Below are 22,783 nucleotides of genomic sequence, written 5' to 3'. Positions count from 1 at the left end.
GGTGCGTGAGTGCGTGGATAGATGGATAAAAATAAATGATGGGGACATGGCAAGGAATAATGAGGGAATCTGATGAAGAGGGGATGGAATGGGACCCTAAGTGAATCAAAGACTGAATTGAGGAAATAAACTAGGGAATGGAAAGGAGTGGGGGAGAATGAATGAATGAATAAAGGAATGAATGAATGCATGCATGCATGAATTAGAGGTTTTGAGGCTGGAGCGCCTGGCGGCTGGCGGGTGGGCAGACGGGCGGCTACTCCACACAGTACGGTAGGCGCGGGCTGCTCCTCCTCAGGCCCCGCTCACGCCTCCCCCTCCCTCCCCCTCTTCCTCCTCGGTTGCCCGCCCGTCGGCCGCCCGGACCCCAGTCCTCCGCGGGCGGGCGGAGGAGGCGGCCGCCGCGCGCCGCTGCCCTCTCCCCGCCGCCGCCCGGCGCGCCGCGATGCGCAGAGGGGCCGCGCCGCCCGGGGGCCGCTGCCGCCGCGCCGCACCATGAAGCTCCGCAACAAGGCGGCGGCGCTGCTCCTGCTCGCGCTGGCCGGGCTGCTGCTCGTGCTGCTGTCCCTGCGCGCCGGCCGCGCCGCACCCCCCGCGCCACTCGCGCGCCCCGCGTCTGCCCCGCCGCGCCGCCCAGCGCCGGCCCTCGCGCGCCTACCCGGCCCCGGAGCCCTCCCGGGGGCCGGCCAGGGTGCTCGTCGGCGCCGGCCCCCGCGTCCGCGCCCCAGAGCCGGGCGTCGGGGCGCCGCGAGCCTGAAGAAGTTGTCAAGGTGAGTCGTGGCGGCTTCAGAATCCGTCTGCGGACCCATGTCTCCCTCCCTCCCCCCGTGTCAAGTCCAGGAGGCTTTGGGCTGGAGGGACAAACTCCAGGTTCACCCACGAGCTGCCCACTTCTATTTCTTACCCTGCTAGAAATGAACCGACTTCGTGGAGTCCTCTTAACAGCGGGTGCTGATTATCACACACCTCTTTGAAAGAGAAGTGTCAGGCAAAGTGTTTGCATAGTACGTTTTTAACTGTCAGGGCAAAGCGTGTTTTTGCATTCTTGCAAACATGCGCCCTTTGTTTAATTTCTCAAAAGCCATCACGATGCTTTATCTAATTCTCATGTTTCACTGGAGTTTTTGTTTGTTTGTTTGTTTGTTTGTTTACCAAAAACTCAGATATGACTGAGTTGGAAAAGTTAGATGTTTACTCAGGAGTGGCTGTCTCTCATCGAACCTCGAATGGCCCTGTGCTTAGAACAGAAGAGGCACTCGACCTAAGTTTATTAAAAGGAAGTTTTCTCCTTGGGAGGAACGATGCGTGGCACGGGGAAGACAGAAGGGGGTTACCCTGCTTCTCCCCCTGTTTCAGACTCATGTATGGTCAGAGTCCCGCAAGGAAAACATCTTAGGCTTCGACATGAGGTTTGATATCCTCCTTCTCTACTCGAAGCTTAACCCGCCACAGTTTTTCGTCAGTGTTTCATCTTTGGCCTTAGGGTTGCTGGAACGCCTGCAGGTTAGGGATTTACGTTCATTTCCTTTGTTGTGGAGATTTTTTTAACAATCCGCTTGTCTTGTAGCTGGTCTGTTTCCTCTACTCTTTCGAAGTTGTTGATGTTTCTAACTGCCAGTTGCAACGTCCACGTTTGCTAAGCTCCTTAATTACTCGAAAGGAGTGGAAGAATTCTTTTTGACCGTAATGACTAAATCTGGTTTGGCGCTTTTACTGTAAGAGAAAAGTCAGGAAACGTTAGTAAGTAGCTGTGTCAGCGTTTGTTTCTCTTCTGCCTGGTAATAAATGTACAGCTGGGTACGGACTAGTTTTAGGGAAACCCCCCTAGCAATGATCTATATAATTGCTTTTAAGTATTTAGAACCATCTACAACATCTTATGAATGTATTCACTCTGTAAAATAAGGGTATTTCTGTTAGGAACTTAATAGGGTTTTCCCTCCTATGTACTGAAGTTTCTTGTAATGGATTCTATTACGATGTTATCAACCCATTTGTTGTGATTTGTAAATTGGTGGGACAATGTTAAAGATAATAATAATGGATGCCATTTATCATAGCTAACTTTTCACCAGGCATAGTGTTAAGGGCAGTGCATTAACATACTCATTGTTAACACTTAGGTTACATTTATTAACTACGCCATTAGCACCATAACCCTAAGATGGTGCTTCTCATAAAGTGCTCTTTGAACCAGAAGCACCAGCATTACCTGGGGCTTTGTTAGAAATGCAGAGTCTCAGCCCTCCCCTCCCCTCCTCATCCCTACCAAATCAGAAATCAGGAGGGTGAGGTCAGTCATCTGTGTTTTAACAAGCCCTCCTATTGTTTCTGAGCCACATCCAAACTTTGAGAGCCTGCTCTGTGATAAGTACTAAATAAGCACTAATATTATCCCCATTTTACAGATGAGGAAAATATTACACAAGGTTTAGCAATTTGTCCAAGGTTCATAGATAAGGATACAAATCCAGGCTGTCTGGTCCCAGGTGGAACCCTTCCCTGCTATGCAGACGTCATACACTAGGCTTGCCTGCATTTCATAATTTTACTGAAATTCTTCTAAAGAAACATCAGTTTTTGGTTTTTTTTTTTGAACTGTCTTCATTCTTCAAGGTGTTGGGAACATTGGGGCAGCATCTTCTTGTCTCTAGTTGAACAAATTGGCTCTGACTAGGGAGAGATCATGAACAGAATCCAAATGGATGTTTTAGGGAAGGATTATTTCCATGAGCCATTTTTCTTTTGAACATATCTCTTAGATTATCGTGGAAATCATGGCCAACACCAAGAATAAAAAACAAAATTTTCAAACTCAGGGAAGAGCGAGAAGCAAAAATGCCATCAGAAGTCACAGGCTCAAATGCATAAACATGAAAGTCTAGCATCCTCTGGAGAAGTTGACATTTTCAAGGACTTATTAATGTTTCTTTTGCTACCTGGACAGAAATGGCAACAGAAGATTCTGAGGCAGTAAGAGAGCAGGGGGACGATCTCTGCATGGACTTCTTTATTGCTTTCCTAATCCTGCCTGGGTTAAATTTTTGTGGTTTAGGAGGAATTTCATTTGAGGGAGGGAAAAGAAAGCCTCATGTTTTCAGAAAATGAGTGCTTTAATCTCTTAACGTGGCTCAAATCCAGAGGAGATGATGGCTATGTAAACTCTCTTATCTCGGGCGTGGGGAGTCATCAGCAGGACGCGTGGAGCTGGATGAGACACAGACCACCACCTGCTGACCATCCATAGACCGGGCTGCCTTGCTTCCCCTAGGGTCCTGCTGTAAGTGAAACCCTGCCACGTCAGCGCAGGAAAACATGGCACTCTCCTTCCACATCTTGTTTTCATTTCGGAGAAGTTTCCAGGGACTTGCCTAGTTAGCAGGCAGACCCTCCAATTTTATAACTAGTCATTTGTATGCAATCTGTCCTGTGGTGGCCTCCCCTTTCTATAAATATGAGGCTGGGAGGTAAAGTCTGAGCTTTTAGGTCAAGGGTGGGATCTGAAAATGGACACCACACTATAAGTAGTGGTTCCAGTGGACAAGAAAAATGAAATCTTCCTTCTATTTTGGTTTATTGGTGATTTACACCTGGCTGACTTCCAAAAAAAAATTTGAGACAACTTACAGTGAAAGACACATATACAATAAGGCCATTGAAATACTTATAAAAAATGAAAAGTCATAAAGAGTAGGGGGAAATAAGTACCTTTTGTCCAAAGCTAAGGCTGCAATTGTTATGAGGATTAAGTGTTAAATTTAGTTTAAGCTTCCTGGCAGCCATGTCAAAAAGGGAACCATAATGGACTCCCTTATTTTCTTTGAATGATAAGAGAAGTTTATCAAGAGAAGTGATTTGTTTTTCATGGAACTGAATTCTAAAATGAGAATTTTACATTAGAATCAACTTCAGACTTCAGAAGACTATCTCTCCAGCTTGTTTCTGAAAACTCCTCTTTGAACCTATATACAGAAAAGGCAGTTTAATATAACTTCCCAATCAGCATAATATAAAAAAAGAATTTGGCGTCTGGAGTCTAGAGAAGTGGGTTCTAGTCCTGAGCCATGTCACCTTAATTTCCTACTCTGTAAAAATGAGTGAGTCGATCCAAAAATTGTCTAAGATCTCTTCCAGCTCTGACGTTTGATGGTCCTGTGATGAGATCATCAAGTTTAGCTGCAAAATCCCAACAAAGACTATTGCTTAGCCCTTTGTGCTGTCTCTTGCAAAATTATTGCATTTCTCATTTGTTGGCTCTAGCCTAGAACTCTTACCGATTACTCAATGTCGATCCTCTCCTGAACTTTATTCTTTTTCTTCTGTGTTAGCCTGGGTATTGCTGTTTTCTCTTAAAATCTGGTTTCTAAGGGAGACTTAGGCTACCTCTAAGCCCCTCTGTCATTTTCTTCCACAGTCATTCAGCAAATGTTTACTGCACATGTATTCTGGGCCAGGTATTCATTGTGCAGTGGTGAATGGAGTTGCTTTCCTCCCAGAATTTGGGGGAGGGGAGGAGGGGAGACAATGCAGAAACACAGCACACACTTGGCAGCCTCCCCAGCTGCCCCAGTGAGAGGAAGCGTGCCTATTTGCTCATCAGGAGACAGCACTTCCTGCAGTTCCCTTTGGTCTCTGAGATAAGTCTTCTCAGCTCCCTGAATAAAGAAAGGGCTCACTAAAGAGGGACGATGTTGTAAAGCAGAATGCCAAGCCGGGGACCATCCTATAATTAGCTGGTAGCCCCAGAGCGCATTAAAGATCTCTAGGTCTCGGGGACCATCTGTGATATTTTGTCACTATGAGTCTTGACCCTAATCACTTTCTTTTTTGTTGGTCGGACCATGAGACCCCTCTTTCACCTTCACCACATTTCAGTTAGTAAACTCTACTGGTTTTGTCTCAAAATATAACCCCAATCCCACCATTTCACCACTTCCATGGTTACCACCAGGCTTCACACCTTAGTTTGGCACCTGGACACTGTCGCCCCTGACTATCTAGTTTGGGGTTTCCACTCTATCGCCCTCTACAGTCCATTTTCTGTGCAGCTGCTGGAATAATCTTAACTGTTTAGCCGAGATCCAGTCACTTTGCTGGTTCCAGTGACTCATTTCCCATCACACAGTATAAAACTCAATTTCTTAGTGTGGCCTTTGAACCCTTGCCTGGATCTCAACTCATTTACCTCTCTGAGCTTGTCCCCTCCCCCTCCCCACTTCCCTCACTCTGCTTCAGCCACACTGGCCTTCAGATACATTCATTCCTACCTCAGCACGGCTTACTTGCTCCTTGCTGGAATGTTCTTCGCTCACATCCTTGTGTGGCTAACTCCCTCACTTCTTTCAAGTATGTGTTTTCTGACCCCCTCAGAGGGGGTCTTCCCAGCTTCCCTAGAAGAAAGGACCCTGCCCATCATCCTCTGCCTCCCTACCCTAGGATTTTTTTAAAAACTTTTTTTTTTACTGCATTTTAGTCATTTTACAATGTTGTGTCAAATTCCAGTGTAGAGCACAATTTTTCAGTTATACATGAACATGCATATATTCATTGTCACATTCTTTTTTTCGCTGTGCCTATCCTAGGATTTTTAATACCACTCATCATTATATGAAAATTCCACTGTGTTTGCTCCTCCCCCCTTCATGCACACTTCATGTCTTCTTTAAATCATTGTACTGCAGGCCCCTAGAACAGAGATGATCTCACAGTAGGTACTCAAGAAATATTTGTCAAAGGAACTAATGAATGAATTCAGCACCCTCCTTATGCCAGCACTATGCTAAGACTTATATTATTAAATTGCATGTTATCTAATCTTCAAAACAATCCCACACCCTCTGGGAGAATAGTGAGGATCTTTAATAGTAACATCCTGACAAGAGAGGGAGTATTTTTCTTTTTAGTAGGTTTTACTTTTTAGAACACTTTTGAATTTATGGGAAAATTGGAAAGTAGATAATGCAGAGAGTTTCCATATACCCTGCAACCAGTTTCCTCTATGATTAAAATCTTACACTTATAGATTTGTTATAACTTATCAAGTAATACTGATATATTATTACTAATATTTAGTCTATTAGGTTTCCTTAGTTTTTATCTAATGCTCTTTTTCTGTTCCAGGATTCTGTTCATGATACCAAATTACATTTAACTGTCATGTCTCTTTAAGCTCCTCTAGGCTTTGGCAGTTTCTCAGTCTTTCCTCTTTTCCGATGACCTTGTGAGTTTTGAAGAGCGCTGGTCAGATATTTTGTAAGATGCTCCACTATTGGAATGTGTCTGGCATTTTAATTGATGATGCTGGTGTTATAGGTTATTGGGAGGGAAACTGTAGGGTAAAGTGCTATTTTCATCACCTTATATCCAGTGTACATACTGTTGACCTGGTTTCATGTTGGCCTTGGTCACCTGGCTGAGGGAGTGTTTGTCAGGTGTCTCCACTCTAAACTTTCCCCTCCTCACCTACTGTACACATTAGCAGGAAGTCACTGCGCAGCCCACACTTAAGGGCTACAAAGTTCTGTTCTCCCTCCATGAAAGTGGAGTATCTCTGTATAAATTATTTGAAATTATTTGAAATTCTTCTGCATGGGAAATGTTTCTTCTCCTCCATTTATTGATTTATTCAGCCACAAACCAGTATGAACCCATCGATATTTATTTCGTAGTTTGAGTTACGATCCAATATGACTATTTTGTTGCTGAAAGGGTTCCGTTTCGGTCAGTAGTAGGTCTTTCAGTTGGCTGCTGTGCTCCTTTGACAGACCCCCATCAATGTGTTTTTGGTTTTCGTTTTCATCTTTGTTTTTCTGAGCACTTCCTTACTCTCCGGCACTACAAGATGCTCCGGGCTCATCTTGTAGATTTCCTGCTCCAGTCCTAGAATTGGCCGTTTCTTCAAGGAACCCTGATTTCTCTTACTGGAATATGATTTTAAAGACCAAGATTTGAGCAAGGCCTGCTTATGGGTGCTAGGGTGTCATTTCTTTTAGCTTTCACAGCTGACAGAGCAAAACATATACGTGTGTATACTAACCTGTGTACATATACATATCTATAAATATTTCCATATGTAACCATCTCTGTCTATGTAAAGTTAAACGTGGGTTTATACTGATGTCTCCAACTGTAACCCATTACCAGATAGATCATTCTAGCCTCTTTTCCTTGCTTCTTTTGGAGAGGGAATGTTTGTATTTGCTAGAAGCCCCAGCAAAGGTGTTCTCCCATCTCACTGGCTTGGTTGGTTTAATGCCTACAGTATGGATGAGGAAGTGGGAAGGAATAGAGGGGTGGGATGGGATCAGCTAATTGACATGAACCCAGAAAGGCCCACCCCTTGAGTAAGGGATGAGGCCAAGACCACCCAAACCACTGAGTTGGGGGGAGGGTGATGTAATAGATGTTGTGGCTGGCCCCTGACGTCTATTCTTTCACCCCTTCCCCCAGTTTGTCAGTGGACTGTACCTCCAAGAAACCATCTGAGCCTGCCATGATAGTCCTATCCCTTTCATAGTGTAAACTTTGTATATCCAGGTCTAAGACATTCGATGATTTTGTTTCCCTGACAACAGTTACTGGTCCACAGGTGTTACATGACCCAAGCTGGCCCAGTCAGCCAGAAGGGAAGGACTTATTTTACATTACTGGACAAAAGACTTTATCTTCTAGATAGGAACAGAGAAATAAATAGTACCAGTTGTCACCATGATCCTTAGAGAACCAGCTGTCGCTGAAGTCATCACCACAGTCAGTAGCGTAGAGACCTTGAGGACCTGCTGAGCCCTGGGATGAACAAATCCAGAGACCTGCCCCATCTGGGGCCCACCTGTTCCATCCTCATTGGGGTTGAGGTTTCTGTTATTTTCATCCAAAATCCTCTTAACAGAACCAGATGGTTCTTTAAATCAGAACCTGAGTGCTGCTGTTGGAGAGAAAGGGGAATGGTTGCAGGGGACACACAGGAAATGAAGGTCCGTTGTACCCTGGAGCAGCCATTCTGTGTGCTTGACTGTGTCCCAGGCAGCAGATGATTCAGGGATAGATTCCTGAGCCAAGTTAGAGACTTCTTAGGGGTTTTAAAAATTGGCATCAGAGACAGTATAAGAAACTACTTCTAGTGGCTGAAACTAAAAGATATGAAATTCAGGAATTGGCAGCCATGTCTCAGCCAGGTGGGGAAAACTGGACTCGAGACTATGTGGAGGGATGAGAAGCAATGCAGGGCAGCTGGGGTAGGGGTAGGTCCTAGGGTTGTTCCCAAGGCCAGCTTCTGCCCTTGCCGGCTATGCTGTTCCATCCCTGTCCGAGCTTCCGTGAATTGAGTTTCTGTCACTCACCACTGAAGAGTTCTGACTGATTTGGATAAGTAGCACCTGCATTTAGCACCTTTAGAAAGTTCAGAATATTGCAGCCATGTTGACACACATCACCCTACAAAATCACAAGTGAGATTACTTAGAAGAAAACTTAAGAACAGATTTGTTTTCCTTGGAAATACTTCTCTTCTTGTAATAATTCACTGTAAGAGAAAAAGAGATAAAGTTTTATGTTATATCTATTTAACCACCATTTAAAGTATTAAAGAAGAAGAAAAGAAGAGGCTTCAGTTGAAGACAGAATTCATTTTATGTTCCTCTTAAAATCTCCCCCAGCACTTGATTTATTTCATATTATGAAAAAGGAGTTTCTTGACTTGATGCTCTTATTGGGATTCTGTAATTTTTTTTGTATTTATATATTTTTATTGAAGTATAGTCAGTTTACAATGTTGTATCAATTTCTGATATACAGCATACTGTTTCAGTCGTACATGAACATACATATATTCATTTTCATATTCTTTTTCACTATAAGTTACAAGATACTGAATATAGTTCCCTGTACAATACAGTATGAACTTGTTATTTATCCATTTTATATATATTAGTTAGTATCTGCAAATATCAAACTCCCAATTTATCCCTTCCCACCCCTTCCCTCCAACCCTGGTAATCATAAGTTTGTTTTCAATGTCTGTGAGTCTGTTTCTGTTTTGTAAATAAGTTCGTTTGTCGTTTTTTTTTTTTTTTTTGGATTCCATGTGTGAGTGATATCATACGGTTTTTTTTTTTCTTTCTGGCTTACTTCACTTAGAATGACAATCTCCAGGTCCATCCATGTTGCTGCAAATGGCATTATTTTATTCTTTTTTATGGCTGAGTAGTATTGCATTGTATAAATATACCACAACTTCTTTATCCTGTCATCTGTTGATGGACATTTAGGTTGTTTCCATGTCTTGGCTATTGTATATAGTGCTGCTGTAAACATTGGGGTGCATGTATTTTTTTTAATTAGAATTCCCTCCAGATATATATATCCAGAAGTGGGATTGCTGGATCATATGGTAGGTCTATTTCTAGTTTTTTGAGAAATCTCCATGCTGTTTTCCATAATGGCTACACCAAACCACATTCTCACCAGCAGTGTAGGAGGATTCTCTTATAATCATGGCCATTCTGACTGGTTGAAGTGATAATTCATTGTAGTTTTGGTTTACATTTCTCTAATAATTAGCAGTACTGAGCATTTTTTTCATGTTCCTATTGGCCATTTGTATGTCTTCACTGGAGAATTGCTTGTTTAGGTCTTCTGCCCATTTTTGGATTGGATTTTTTATTATTATTATTATTAAGTGGTATGAGCTGTTTATATATTCTGGAAATTAAACCCTTATCAGTCTCATCTTTTGCAAATGTTTTCTCCCATTCTGCAGGTTGTCTTTTGTTTTGCTTTATGGTTTCCTTTGCTGTGTAAAAGCTTGTAAGTTTAATTGGGTGTGATTTGTTTATTTTTGCTTTTATTTCTATTGCCTGGGTAGACTGCCCTAGGAGAACACTGCTAAGATTTATGTCAGATAATGTTTTGCCTATGTTTTCTTCTAAGAGGTTTATAGTGTCTTGTCTTATGTTTAAGTGTTTAAGCCATGTTGTTTATTTTTGTGTATGGTGTGAGGGAGTGTTCTAACTTCACTGATTTACATGCTGCTGTCCAGTTTTCCCAATACCACTTGCTGAAGAGAATGTCTTTTCTCCATTGTGTATTCTTGCCTCCTTTGTCAAAGATTAATAGAACAAAAGTTTGTGGGTTTATTTCTGGGCTCTCTATTCTATGCCATTAATTCATATTTCTGTTTTTATACCAAAACCATGCTGTTTTGATGACTATAGCTCTGTGGGATTCCATGACTTTTTGACAGTCAAGAATGACTATGATGTACTTGAGGGTTATGTTTTGATGCCCACCCATGCCCCCTTCCCCTGACCTTTTTTTGCAAAATGGAAGACTGTAATCTTCTGGTAAAAATTCATCATGGTACAATTTAGAATCCAAGCTTTACAGAAGTAAGAGGTGATACAGAACACATAATCAAAGATGTGGTTTCCTTTTATAGGAGAGGAAACATGTCCAAAGAGCTAAAATAATACTGATGCACATAAAGCACCACACATAGGGCTAGCTCACAATGATCACTCAGCAAATGATTAGCTGTTCTGAATACTGTTACAGTCCATGGTTGCTTTGTTATTTAGGAACTGAATCCTAAGTAGATCCAGCTGACTGGCTGTGCGGCTTTGAATGAGTCAGGACTCCTCAGCCAATCTAGGCTTTCTCATAAGTTCAAGGAGGAAATGAAACAGTGCGAGTCAAATGCTGGCACAGCCCGTGCAGCACGAGAAGCTCTCAGCCTGTGTTAGCAGTGGCCACGATGCGGATTCAGGCCGGCCTTTCGCTGGATTGTGTCCTGAGGAAATGATGGCTCAGCTTCCGTGTATAATGAATGCTGCCCCAACCCCAGTGTCCTGGTCCTCAATAAAAGCTGGAGGAATCGATGAGACAGGACCCTTTTCACTGCCTCTGGTAGAGCTGGGCGATGGTTCTGGAGACTTTCAGCCGTGGAAGTCGGGCTATCTGTAGCTTTGATTTTTACTCAAGGGCAGAGAGCTTTTTCCCAGCTTAGAAAAGCAGAGAGTGAGCAAGGAGTTTGCGGGAATTAGGGCATGTCCTCAGGGACCAAAATGCAGAATTTTGTTCACAGACAGTGCTCTTTAGGGGCCTGTGCCTCTGGTTGGCCTTGAAGCCTCACTCTGCATTTCCTTTCTCCCAGTTTTGTAGGAATTACTAGAACCCCCATCGTCTGACCACTGGTCCCAAAGTAACAAGCCTTAGTGTTCAAGTATCAAATTTTATCCTTCAGGAGGAGTGGGTTAACAGACAGAGATGTTAAAGTCTGAAGTTTAAAAAGTGCACAAAAACTTCACGTCTTAAAATAACAAGTTTTTTGTTTCTTTGCGTAGCCCATTTTGGGCATACATAGAAAATATTTGGAGAAAAATGAAGGCTTCTGATGCATCTAAGTTAATATTTAATAATAATAATGATGATAACAACTAATATTTAATGATGACTTAAAACATGCCCAGTTCTGTGTAAAGCACTTCACTGCATTATTTCATTTAATCTTCATAACAACATAAGAGGTGGGTACTGTTAATAGACAGGTCAGATTCTTCCAGTTGCATATGATAGAATCTCAGCTCATAGGCTTACATCACTTAATCATAAAAAGGGATTTACTAGCCTGTAAAGCTGTGAAGTGCAAAGGAGAGAAAGCTTCAGTCACAGGGCTGCCCAGGATTTCTAACCATCTTGCCTTCATCTTCGTGCTCGGCTTCCTTCTGTGTGGGCCACACTCTCAGGGAAGTTTTCTCCCTGTGAAAGTTCCAACAGGTCTGGGCTTTCGTCTTCCTCCTTCAGTTACCTTGAAGGAAAAGACTTCATCTAGCAAGAGTCCCAGGGCTGCCTCTGTTGCCCTGACTTGGCTCACACGCACACCCAGTCACTGATGGGCACAGCTGAGGGAGGATGATTCAGCCCCTCCCAAAACCTCATGGACTGAGAACAGTGGTTTCCCCTAAAGGAAACTGAAGTGCTCTTACCAGAAACTCCTGGAAATGGATGCTAGTAAGAAATACCAGAACCAAAAGCAGATAGCCACTACAATCAATAAGCCCATTTTGCAGATGGGGAAACTGAGGGTTAGAGGTGGTTAAAGCATTTACCCACGAAGGGACAGCCAAGTGGCCGACTTAGAATTTGAAGCCAGGTCCATGTGCATATAGAGCCTACAACCGCACTGTACTTGGGAACAAATCTTGAAATTTGAACTGTTTGATTTTTTTCTAGAATCTCTTTGAAGATGATTCCTTTAATAAAATCTGTTTTTTTGATTTGAAAATTGACATATCTGTAAGGGAAAAACATTATAAAATTTTTATCCCATTCTTTAAAAGTGTTTATATATTTACATATTTATATGGACACACACATATATTAGGTATAATTCTAGAAGACGGTATACCAAAATGTTAACAGAGTTTATGAAACTGGGTGCCCCCCACTTGCTTGTCTGTATTTTATGTTTTTTTCTATGATAAAGATATGCATTATGTGTGTAGTTTACAAAACAAGTTAAAGTATATAAATTATCATAAAAACTAAAGATCCCTTATTGGCCTGAGGCGTAAGAGGATGGAAATTAGTTGGGGAGATCATTTTTCCTCCCTTTAAAGTTGATAAATCATACATGCTCTTTTTCTGGAAATGAGATAGACCTGCCCATTTGCAGAACATATAATCCTTGTACTTCTCCCTCATATGTCACCAGACATTTATTTCAAACTAGCACTGCTGGTTCATATTTTTAAAATCCCAATAACATCTTAATTTGAAAAGAAGAGGGAGATGGAGAAATAGAATCCTCTATGTATCAGGAACAATCATAAGGGGAAAAATGAAATGAGAATTAGTCCAGACAGCATCCCAGCATTTGGGAAGGAGAAGAGTTATAAATGCAATTGTGCATGACCTCAGCTTGGGGCGAATGGATGGATTACGGAGGTAAGGTTGGTGCAGGTGTGCTGTGGGAGTCGCACCTGGCAAGGCTGTGGGAGGGGAGGCTGAAATCCAGTCCACACTTGAATCACTGAGTCAGGAGCTCTGAGTAGAGATAAAGGCTTCGTCTGTCTAGAGGGGGTTCCTTTTCTGAGTCGTCTGTGACCCCAAATATAGTTTAATAAGTAAAAGGAGGGCCACAAGTACAATTCCCTGAGTTTGAATCCTTGCTCTGCTACTTACTAATCATAGAGCATGTGTCTGTGTACAGTGATGGCTCAAAGCTGACACACACGCATACACATAGACTTCAGGCATCGAACACCTACTGTGCATTAGATCTTGACTTGTTTAGAAGCACAGCCATGTGTCCCATCATGATCCAAACTAAATACAAACTATTAATAATTGAATGCACTTATCAAATAGTTTTATTCAGCCTACCCCTCGTGGCAGAATTTTTGGCATTCTGTTAACACTATTCATAAAATATCGGGACTTCAAGGCAAATGTCAGCTTTTCTGTCTGTCTTGGAAGATTAACGACAGTTGGTTTAACTCCAAACCATGGGTCATTAAAAGTGATTTAACTGTTAGCACAGTCCTTAGCGTCATGTCTGGGTTTCTAAGTGAAGGCTCGACTCACAGCTTCAGTGGGGAAATTTTTTGTCAAAGGTTTCATGTGTTCCCAAACCTGCGGTTTGCAGGGAACTTCATTAGCGCCTCTCGCTGCCAGCACTTACCGTGGATATAATCACCCATCACCAGACTCTGCTCCTACAGGCTGAATCAGGGTGTTTCCACTTCTTAAACGGCCATTCTGACCTCATTTACAAACCTCTCCACGTTCAAATAGCCATTGCTTCATCTTGTAAAAGATTCCACTAGGGAAGGACATTCTGCTAATCTAGTCTTCCCCTAAGGTAAACGTATTCAGTCTCTTAAAATTTATCTTCTGCCATTTTCCTCCAATATTTCTGTGCTTCCTTCTCTATTAAAACTAGTCACCAGCAGCACTGTTTCAGGCTATCTTTAAAGAACTGTGATTTTCCATCAGGCTCACACTGCCTGCCCAGATCGGAGCATCAGGTTTACCTGAGTTAATTTAGCCTGTCAGTTAAGGAGAAGCCCTGATAAGAGGTAGCGGGAGACGATGGAAAAGAGGGTCTGAGAAGAACCAATTACTCGCTTTAATAATTCAGTGTGTTTTGCAGTAATAGGCTCCAGAGTAAATAGCACTACACATAAATGCCATATTGCATTATTTATACACTCCAGAAATTGAAGTTTAATTAAGTCACACACTTGAGACTTTTAAGCAATTAAGGAGACGCTTCATCTCAGGCAGCATGGAAGTGGTGAGGCTGCTTCTGCTTTGAGCCTTCTCTGTTATTCTGAGCATCATTTCTCATCCGAGCACAGGGCGAGTTTAAGCCAGGACAGCTGGGGCAGCGTTTTCCAAACCTCAGTCATTCCCATGTCAGCGTCCTAAGTCTTATAATATGACCACACTACCATTGCTAACTTTAAGAGAAAAAAATTTAAATCTATTCTTGTTATTAAAAAAAGTGCCTTTTATTGATTTAATAACAGCTTTATTGCAATATAATTCAAATAGCCTTGAAAGGTGTACAGTGCAGTGGTTTTTATTTTGTTCACAGAGTGGTGCAGCCATTTCCACTCTCTAATTTCAGGACATTTTCATCCCCCGAAAAGGAAACCCTATACCCATGAAGCAATCACTCCCCATTTGCCCCTTCTGTGAGTCCCAGGTAACCATTAATCTGCCTATGTCTCCATGGCTTTTCCTATCCTGGGCTTTTCCTATATATGGAATTATAAAATATGTGGTCTTTTATATTTTCACAAGGTTCATAGTTCATGGTTTTAAAGGTTGATACATTTTGTAGCATGTATCAATCCTTCCTTCCTTTTTATTGCCAAATAATATTCCATGGTATGGATGTACCGCATTTTGTTTATCTGCTCATCAGTTGATGGACATTTGGGTTGGAATTCTGGGCTATTGTGAATAATGCTGCTATGAGCATTTCTAAATGTACAAGTTTTTGTGAGGACACATGTTCTCATTTTTCTTGGGTGTACACCTAGGAGTGGAATTGCTGGGTCATATAGTAGTTCTGTATTTAAAATTTTGAGGAAATGAAGAACTCTTTTCCAAAGTGGCTGCATCATTTTAATCCCACCAGCAATGTTTGAGGTTGCTAATTTCTCCACATCCTAAGTATATTGATTTTTAAAGGAAACTTGATGTCATTGCCATAATTGTCAGCAATAACATAAATAGAAGGTAATTGTCAAATCAAACACTAAGAAAATGAAAGAAACAATGTTCATTTCTAACTTGGTACTCCTGCCCACTGAAGGTTCTATATCTGAGGTGTGCTGTCTTTTCAGTTGAAAGGGAGGATTAGGCAACATTAGGAAGGCATTAAAGACATACTAGCACCAGCCGAGACTTTCTTATTGACATTATTGAAAAAGAACTGAAAATGGAGTAACTTCCTCACTATGAGACTCAATGTTATTTGATGCAGTATGTAAGTGATAACGAATTACTGCTTTGGAACACAAGGAATTTGGAGTCACTGATGCCGTATGCAAACCTGTTTCGTCTTGTTTCAGCAGCCAGCTCCACGGTTACCTCATTCCAGGAGCTCAGACGTGGCTGGGCTAGTGTTTGTTATATGTTTTATTTTTCTTTTCATGGCCTGGTGTTTTCCAAGAACTCTTGGGTAAATTTGAAAAACTATCACATTCTTGACAGGATAACAGCTATTAACCTGGTATATCCATTTCAGGAACTTTAGTGTAAGGAAATTATGCAAAAGAAGAAAAAATGTGTATCAGCCCACACAGGTTTAGTATAAGATTTTTTTAAATAACTGAGAACAATTGGACACAACCAACAAAAAAGAAATGATGATAAGCGATGGTGTTTTAAGTGGACAGATTGGTAGATAGCCAGTTAAAATGATGGTCATGAAGACTTAGAAGTAACAAGAAAAATAAAAGAATCAGATGAAAAAAGGAGAATATAAAATTATATGTCCACCGTTAGCACAGCTGTGAAAGTATATGTTCAATGGAATAAAGACTAGAATGTAGCATGCAAAATTTTTTTCACGTACCAACTTTACTATTTCAACACATAATGTTTTATATTTTTAAATTGAAAATTTAAACTGAAATGTATTGATTGTAAGTAATGTTGTATACTAGATATAAATTACAATGAAAGAATATGTAATCAGCAGCTGAGGTAAGTTTTTGGTAGGAAATAAACTAAGACTATGACAGAATAAGAAGGAGAGTTCTCCTTCAATGAGGTGGTCAGGGAGGCCCATTCTGCTGTCCCAAGAGAAGGATGTAGCTGTGCAAAGAGCTAGGGAAGAACATTCCAGTTTGTGTGACAGTTCAGGATATGAGCACAGCCCCCGATGTGTCTCAGAAAGTGAGAAGGAAAAGGTGGAGGGTGTTCAGCTGACAAAACTAAAGGGTCAGGATGCTGGAACCATCTTCTAAACAGCAGTCAAAGTCCCTAAGAATGATGACAGGAACTGGGGTGGGGAGGGGCACTGTGAGCAAGAATGAATGTGACTCTTCAGTGAATGAGGAGGAGTAACTAGGAGGTGACACCAACAAGGAAGTTGGAATAGTTGCGTCCACAGACTTCACCGTGAAGACGTGTCCTGAGTCTGGGTGTGGCAGTGAGGGGCAGTGAGGACACCAGCCCCATGCACTGCCCCTGAGGCTCCTGGGACAGGGGAGGAAAGGCAGCCTCCACTTGAGGGATCTGCTGGGGAGGAGGCATCCTCCCAAGGCAGCCATGTTTTCATTGAGTCAAGAGGTGAAGAGAAGACCCTTAGAAAAGGCTGAGGACAGGGTGGACATTCCTGAGGCCACGGGGGAAGAGTTTGGGAGAGAGACGGGAGGTGAGAGGACAGCTCAGATGATTAGTTCCTGGCTGGAGATGAACTATGGGTGGTTTTCATACAAGTGTGTTCCAGGGCCTCACCCAAGACCCACTGAATCAGAATCTCTGTGGGCTGGGGGTTCCCATGTGAACAGACACCTCCGGGCGTCATGAGATGCAGCCAGGTTGGGAGCCTCCTGCACTAGAAGGTACCTGTGAAACTAGTAGAATGATGGGGATTTGGATCAGGGTCCCAGCACTGAGCAACAGGAAAGGAATGGATTCCACGAGCATTTTAAGGATGACTCAAGGCAAGGCTGAGAGGCAGAGTGAGTCAAAGGTGATTGGAAGCCTATTGTAAAGACCTAAGTTATGACTCTGTTTTGATTGCTAAGTTGTAACTGCATTTCAAACTGACTTATGCAAAGGAGAATTTATTGACTTGATAAATGAACTGTCCAAGGTGAAGGTCAGGGAAACTGGGTTCAGGTGCTCTAGTGTTGCCACCTGAGATCTGACCCGCCACCTTTTGGCTCTGATTTCTACTCCCTTGACTCCCATTCAGTCTCTACCAGTATGGTGGCCAAGGTGGTTGCCATCAGCTCCAGCCTTAGCAACAGGTCCTTAAAAGTCCTGGACAGCAAATGTCTACTCCAGTCTTCTTTTATAAAAGATAAATGAGAACATAGTTAGCCATCGGTCAGAGCAGGGGAAGTACAATTCCCCATCATCCATTCCCCTCCAAAGCCTGGTCATTCACGGGGTAAAGGAGTCTTCGGTTCATTGACTGGACTTCCCTTGATCCTTGCAGAGTCTTCAGGTGACATTTGAGAGGGGCTGAGTGTGGCACTGGTAGGAGTTGGTGAAAGGCACACCACTTCAGCGCCCTTAAACTTGATTATTCATTGTGACCACACAACACAAACGCTTACTACCTGAAGCCTGAGACTTTGAGTGTAACGTGAGAGGAAATAGAGTGAGGGCGCAGAGGTCTCGCTAAACCCCAGCCACTGATACTTTAACTGCCACCAGGAGAGGCTTTTCTTTTTCTTTTTTTAAGTACCTGTCACCAGACACCAAAAAAGATTGCGGGCCCCAGCCCCTGCTCTTTGTACCATGCAGTCCCAAATCACTGAAGCCTGCAGAGAAGAGAAGTGGCCTGCTGTGCCGCAGGGAAGGGCAAGCTTTTTTAATTAAAAAGAGAAAGAGCCATGAGGGTATAGCTCAGTGATAGAGTGCATGCTAAGTTCAATTACTTAGTACCCGGGTCCAATTCCCAGTACCTCCATTTAAAAAATAAATAAACCTAATTACCTCCCCCCACCAAAAAAGAAAAAAAGTATTTGTCAAATAGTTGGATACACAAATAATACCAACAATTACATCATAATTTCTCTGTATCCTGCACTCATCTTAAGAAATAGAAACATATGTCCCCAGAGATATCCATTGCCCTGCCTTTGATGGTTCTCATCCTCATGCAAGATTACTTCATACATCTTGGAACAACACGCAGGGCTATTTTGCTGGTTTTTAAGCTTCATCAAAATAGTATCATCAATCACTGTCCTTCTACAAATTGCTATTTTTCCTCTGTCGTTAGGTTGATACGTGACTTTCTGGTTTGTTCATTTTTCACTGCTATGTAGTATTCCGCTTAAACCTGTCAGATATATTCATGATTCTCCTATGCCTGGACAGGAAAGTTATTTCCAACTTTTCAGTTTTTATAAACAGGGCTGCTGTGAACGTTCTTGCCTGGGTCCTGTGCAAATGTGCAAGAGCTTCTTCAGGTCATATGTGCAGGAGTGGAACTGGAAGAGTGATGGTGTATATATATATATATCTTCACTCCTGCTCAATGTTGTCAAACGGCTCTCCAAAGTGTGTGGGGCAACTTACACCACTTCCAGCAGTGTCTGAGCTTTCCCTCCAGATGCACTCCATAACACACATGGTCCATCTTTTATTTCTAAATTTTTGACAATCCGAAAATAAAATGGAACCTCTTTATTGTTTTAGTTACTGAGGTTCACACTTTTTATTCATAAATTGTGCTCTACACTGGAATTTGACACGACATTGTAAAATGATTATAAATCAATAAAAAATGTTAAAAAAAAAGATAAATATAAACTAAAAAAAAAACTTTTTATTCATGTAGAAGCCCAGTATGTAAAGCTAAACTAGGCAGAGTTATTCAACTTGGGGGTAGGGTAATGGCTTACATTTAAAATAGCTAAGATATTGCATTATTTATTTTAGTACCTTTTGATACCTATATTCCTAAATATTGAGCATAATTTTAAGCAAATGAGCTTGCATTAAATCTCTTTTGTAGCATGTTTTGGCTGATATTTTGAGTGTCATTCTTTTTAATTGACTGTGATTTTAGCATTATTTGAGACACATCTTTCCCTTCCCTTCACATAAGTTAATTGGCTTTAATAGTGGGTTATGAAAACCCAGCCATGAAGCTGAGGGAGAGAAAGCATCTGAGTCCTGAAGGCAGGGGTCCTCAGTTTCACCAGGCATGCTCCTGATTTAGCGCCTTGGCTCTGACTGTTCTCCTGCATGGAACCCTCCACACGCAAAAATGCACGTGACTCATTCCCTCCCAACTTTCAGACTGTCGTCCAATCTCACCTTCTTAGTGAGGACTTTCCTAACTTTGCACTGTATAATATGTTCCAGCCCATCAGTCGCTCCAGGATCCTTCCTGGCTCAACTCTGTATTTCCTCCTAGCACTTATCACTGGATAACTTTCTATGTAAAGTTTCTTAGTTATATGCTTTGACTGTTAATTATTTCTTGGTCTTTCCCCCACCACCTGTAAAATGTGACTTCTGCAAGGGCAGGCATGTTGGTCTGTTTTGTTCACTACTGTCTTCCTGGCACCTGCAACAGTGCCTGGCACATAGTAGGTCCTCAGTATAGAGTTGTTGGCTAATAAATGGGCTGGAATTAGCAAGGAAAAGAGAGAAGAGAAGAGCATTTCTGAGAGAGAGACAGTACATGTGCCAAGACCTGGAGACAACCCAGCCTGGTCTCATGACTAGAAATGAGATGGTGAATATGAATGTAGGTGTGACTATGACAGTGGTTATGAATGAATGTCCAGCCAGGCTGGGGGTGTGGGAGGCAGTTAAAGGAGATCTAAGTAAGAGCCACAATCAGCAGTTTGGACTTGATCTTGTAAGTAGGAAGCCCTTACATGATTTTTATCAAGGGAATAACACGATCCTTTTTGCATTTAAGAAGAATACCACTCTGGCAGCAACAAGAAGAAATCATAGGGTGGGGGCTAAGGACAAGACTGGAGACAGGTGGACCATCCAGGGGCTATCACGATGATCCAGGTGAGGGAAGATGGTGGCCTCATCAAGTAGCAGCAGCGGGGTGACAAGAAGTGGACAATTTCGGGAGATACATAGGACGTCTCTACTGTCTGAGTAACTGCATCTGGGCCTAACTAAGCCAAGAGGCCATGCTTCTACTAAGCATGCTCTTAAGTAATCAAACTGGAAGCTATCCAAAGTGCTCCACCCACATCTTCAACTTTTCTCTTGGTGAAAGAAATCTGGAGCAAGACTGCCTTTATTCAACAGAGCAGTGAATAATGGAGCAGCACGCTGATTGAACTCGAAGTTTTTGGAAGGAAGGTAGCATTCCACGTCCAAGTTCCCCTGGTCTCCAGATCTTTTGTGCAAGTAAATTAGTTTCATTTGTCTCAGGGCACCTTTTCCAGGCCAACTTCTTCCAACTTGCCTGCAAATGTTTCTCAGTGGTGTGTTTGAGGCTTGGCTGTGTCTCCTTGTCTGGAACAAATCTTTTATTACGAGGAAATAGCTGGATGATGATTCTGGACTCTTGGACCCTGTTCCCCTCTCAGCTGTTGACTGGGTATTTGATACCTTGGTAATTTTCAGCTTAACCTGCCCCCTCTCCTGCCTGCTTCTCATTAAGAGGAATTTCATACTGGAAGCTGAATTTCATACCTGCCAGCTCAGCAGTCTTGAGTGAGACTGTTAGGATTAACACCTGTTTCTTCAAGACTCTCCCAGGATGTAATGGAGGCCCATGGGTTGTTTTCTTTGCTCACCTCCCGGGTTTGCATGGTTTTCCTTTGGTCCAGTGGTCATGCATTCCACTGCAACCTAAAACCAACCAGATGATGGGAGTATCGTGTTGCTTGTTTCACATGGGAAAGCCACCGCCCACCCTCCTCTTGTTCAAGTTGCATTCAAATCTAATTTCCATGGCCTGTGTGAGTGGGAGCGCCACAGCCCTGTGTCAGCTGTCAGAGTTTAGCAATCCCATTTCCAAACATGGGCCAGGAGGCAGCCAGCAGGCACTAGACAGCTGAATGCTGGCAGAAAAAAGCCTCAGACACCTATAGTAGGCCAAACAGTGACTCATCCTGCTATTGCCAGGATAAATATGGGAATAAATGGTATTTTTCTCCAAGCAGGAAGAATTGTCAAAATGCTTATCACTTTATAAAATATAACAGATTGTGCCTGTTCGTGTCTTGAAATGTTCCAACCATACACTAGCTGGGTTTTTTAATATATATATATAATGAGTTTAGAAATAGCTTTAACCTGTTCCTCTTCTTTCTAGGAGGCCCGGGGAACCCAGGAGTTTCCAAGCTGTGCTGCCACCCGAGCTCTGGATCCACCTTGCTGTGGTGGCCTGTGGCAATCGGCTGGAGGAGACACTGGTCATGCTCAAATCGGCCGTGCTCTTTAGCCACAGGAAGATGCAGTTTCACATCTTCACGGAAGACTCTCTGAAGCCTGAGTTTGACAAGCAGGTGAGTGTGCAGAAACTGTGGCCCGGTATTTACTGAGTGCAGACAGACCGCATTGTGGAAGATGCATATCCTGTTTCCCACTGGAGTTTGCCACATACTCAGCTGTGTGCTGGTGAACCCTTGACCCCGAGCCTTTCTGTTCTCCTCTATACTGTATGGGGATAATGACACCTCCCTTAGAGAGAGATGGTGAGGATGAAATGAGATGATGCACTTAAAGCACTTGACCCAGGGCCCCATCCCTCCTGGTGTAACTGACATTGTTCTCAGTGGGAGTCAGGCAGCTTATTTTTATCTCCGTATGTGTGTTTTCTGCATGACAAATAACACATGCTCATCAAAATAAATTCAAACAGTACAGAAGGTATAAATTAAAAGGTAGAAGTCCTTGTTACCCTTCTTTCCCACACCAGAAACTATCACAGTCAACACTTTTGAGTGATTCTTCTACATATAGAGGTGTGTGTGTTTACATATCTGTGTGATTGCATATGTATGTATGTATACATGTATATTTAAGTAGACATACGTGTATAACACATACGTGCATTATTCTAATATATATTTGTAAATATATGTAATAAATATATTATACATTTATTAAAACATATTTCTTTTCCAAAATCAGGATTATTCTCTATGTGTTATTCTGGAACTTGCTTTTCCTCACTTAAAAGCTTATCATCAGCATCGTTCCAGGTCAGGACTCACACATTCTCACCTTGTCCCTTTTTGTTGACTGTATAATCTTTTATTCTGTGGCTGGGTCATCGTTTATTCGCCTCTTCCTATCCTGAGGAACAAGCAATGGTTTCCTACCAGGGCAGGAGAAGAGCTCCAGAAGTGCCTCTTCTCTCCAGGCTTGGTACACAAGTGACTGCAGACTGAGCTTTGTTCTCCTTGAGAGTCTTCTCCTGCCACCAGGATAGTCATGCTAGTGAGAAAAGGCACAGAAGCATGTTGGGCAGAGGAAGACTGATAACAGAAAGCTAGAAGATGTGTTATGTTTTCTAAAGGAAAAAATCACCTTGACATCCTCACTAAGAGAAGCCAAGAAGTAAACAGTCTTGGGGCTTTGAAATTGATTGGAAAAT

The 22,783-nt window shown here is 42.4% G+C and overlaps 1 protein-coding gene across 1 annotated transcript in view; it reads left to right on the top strand.

The window, feature by feature from the left end:
* Positions 1-334: 334 nt before the first annotated feature.
* Positions 335-22,783, top strand: part of GXYLT2 (glucoside xylosyltransferase 2) — a 72,209-nt gene continuing 49,760 nt past the window's right edge. The window contains exons 1-2 of the mRNA XM_006175219.2: positions 335-770; positions 21,497-21,689. Coding sequence (XP_006175281.2) covers positions 496-770; positions 21,497-21,689 — 468 coding nt within the window. The 5' untranslated portion in view covers positions 335-495. The remainder of the gene's footprint in view (positions 771-21,496; positions 21,690-22,783) is intronic.

This window comes from Camelus ferus, chromosome 17, assembly GCF_009834535.1.
Source record: "Camelus ferus isolate YT-003-E chromosome 17, BCGSAC_Cfer_1.0, whole genome shotgun sequence".
Lineage (NCBI taxonomy): Eukaryota > Metazoa > Chordata > Mammalia > Artiodactyla > Camelidae > Camelus > Camelus ferus.
Note: the sequence above shows the minus strand (reverse complement) of the source record. Positions and strands in the feature narration are given on the sequence as shown.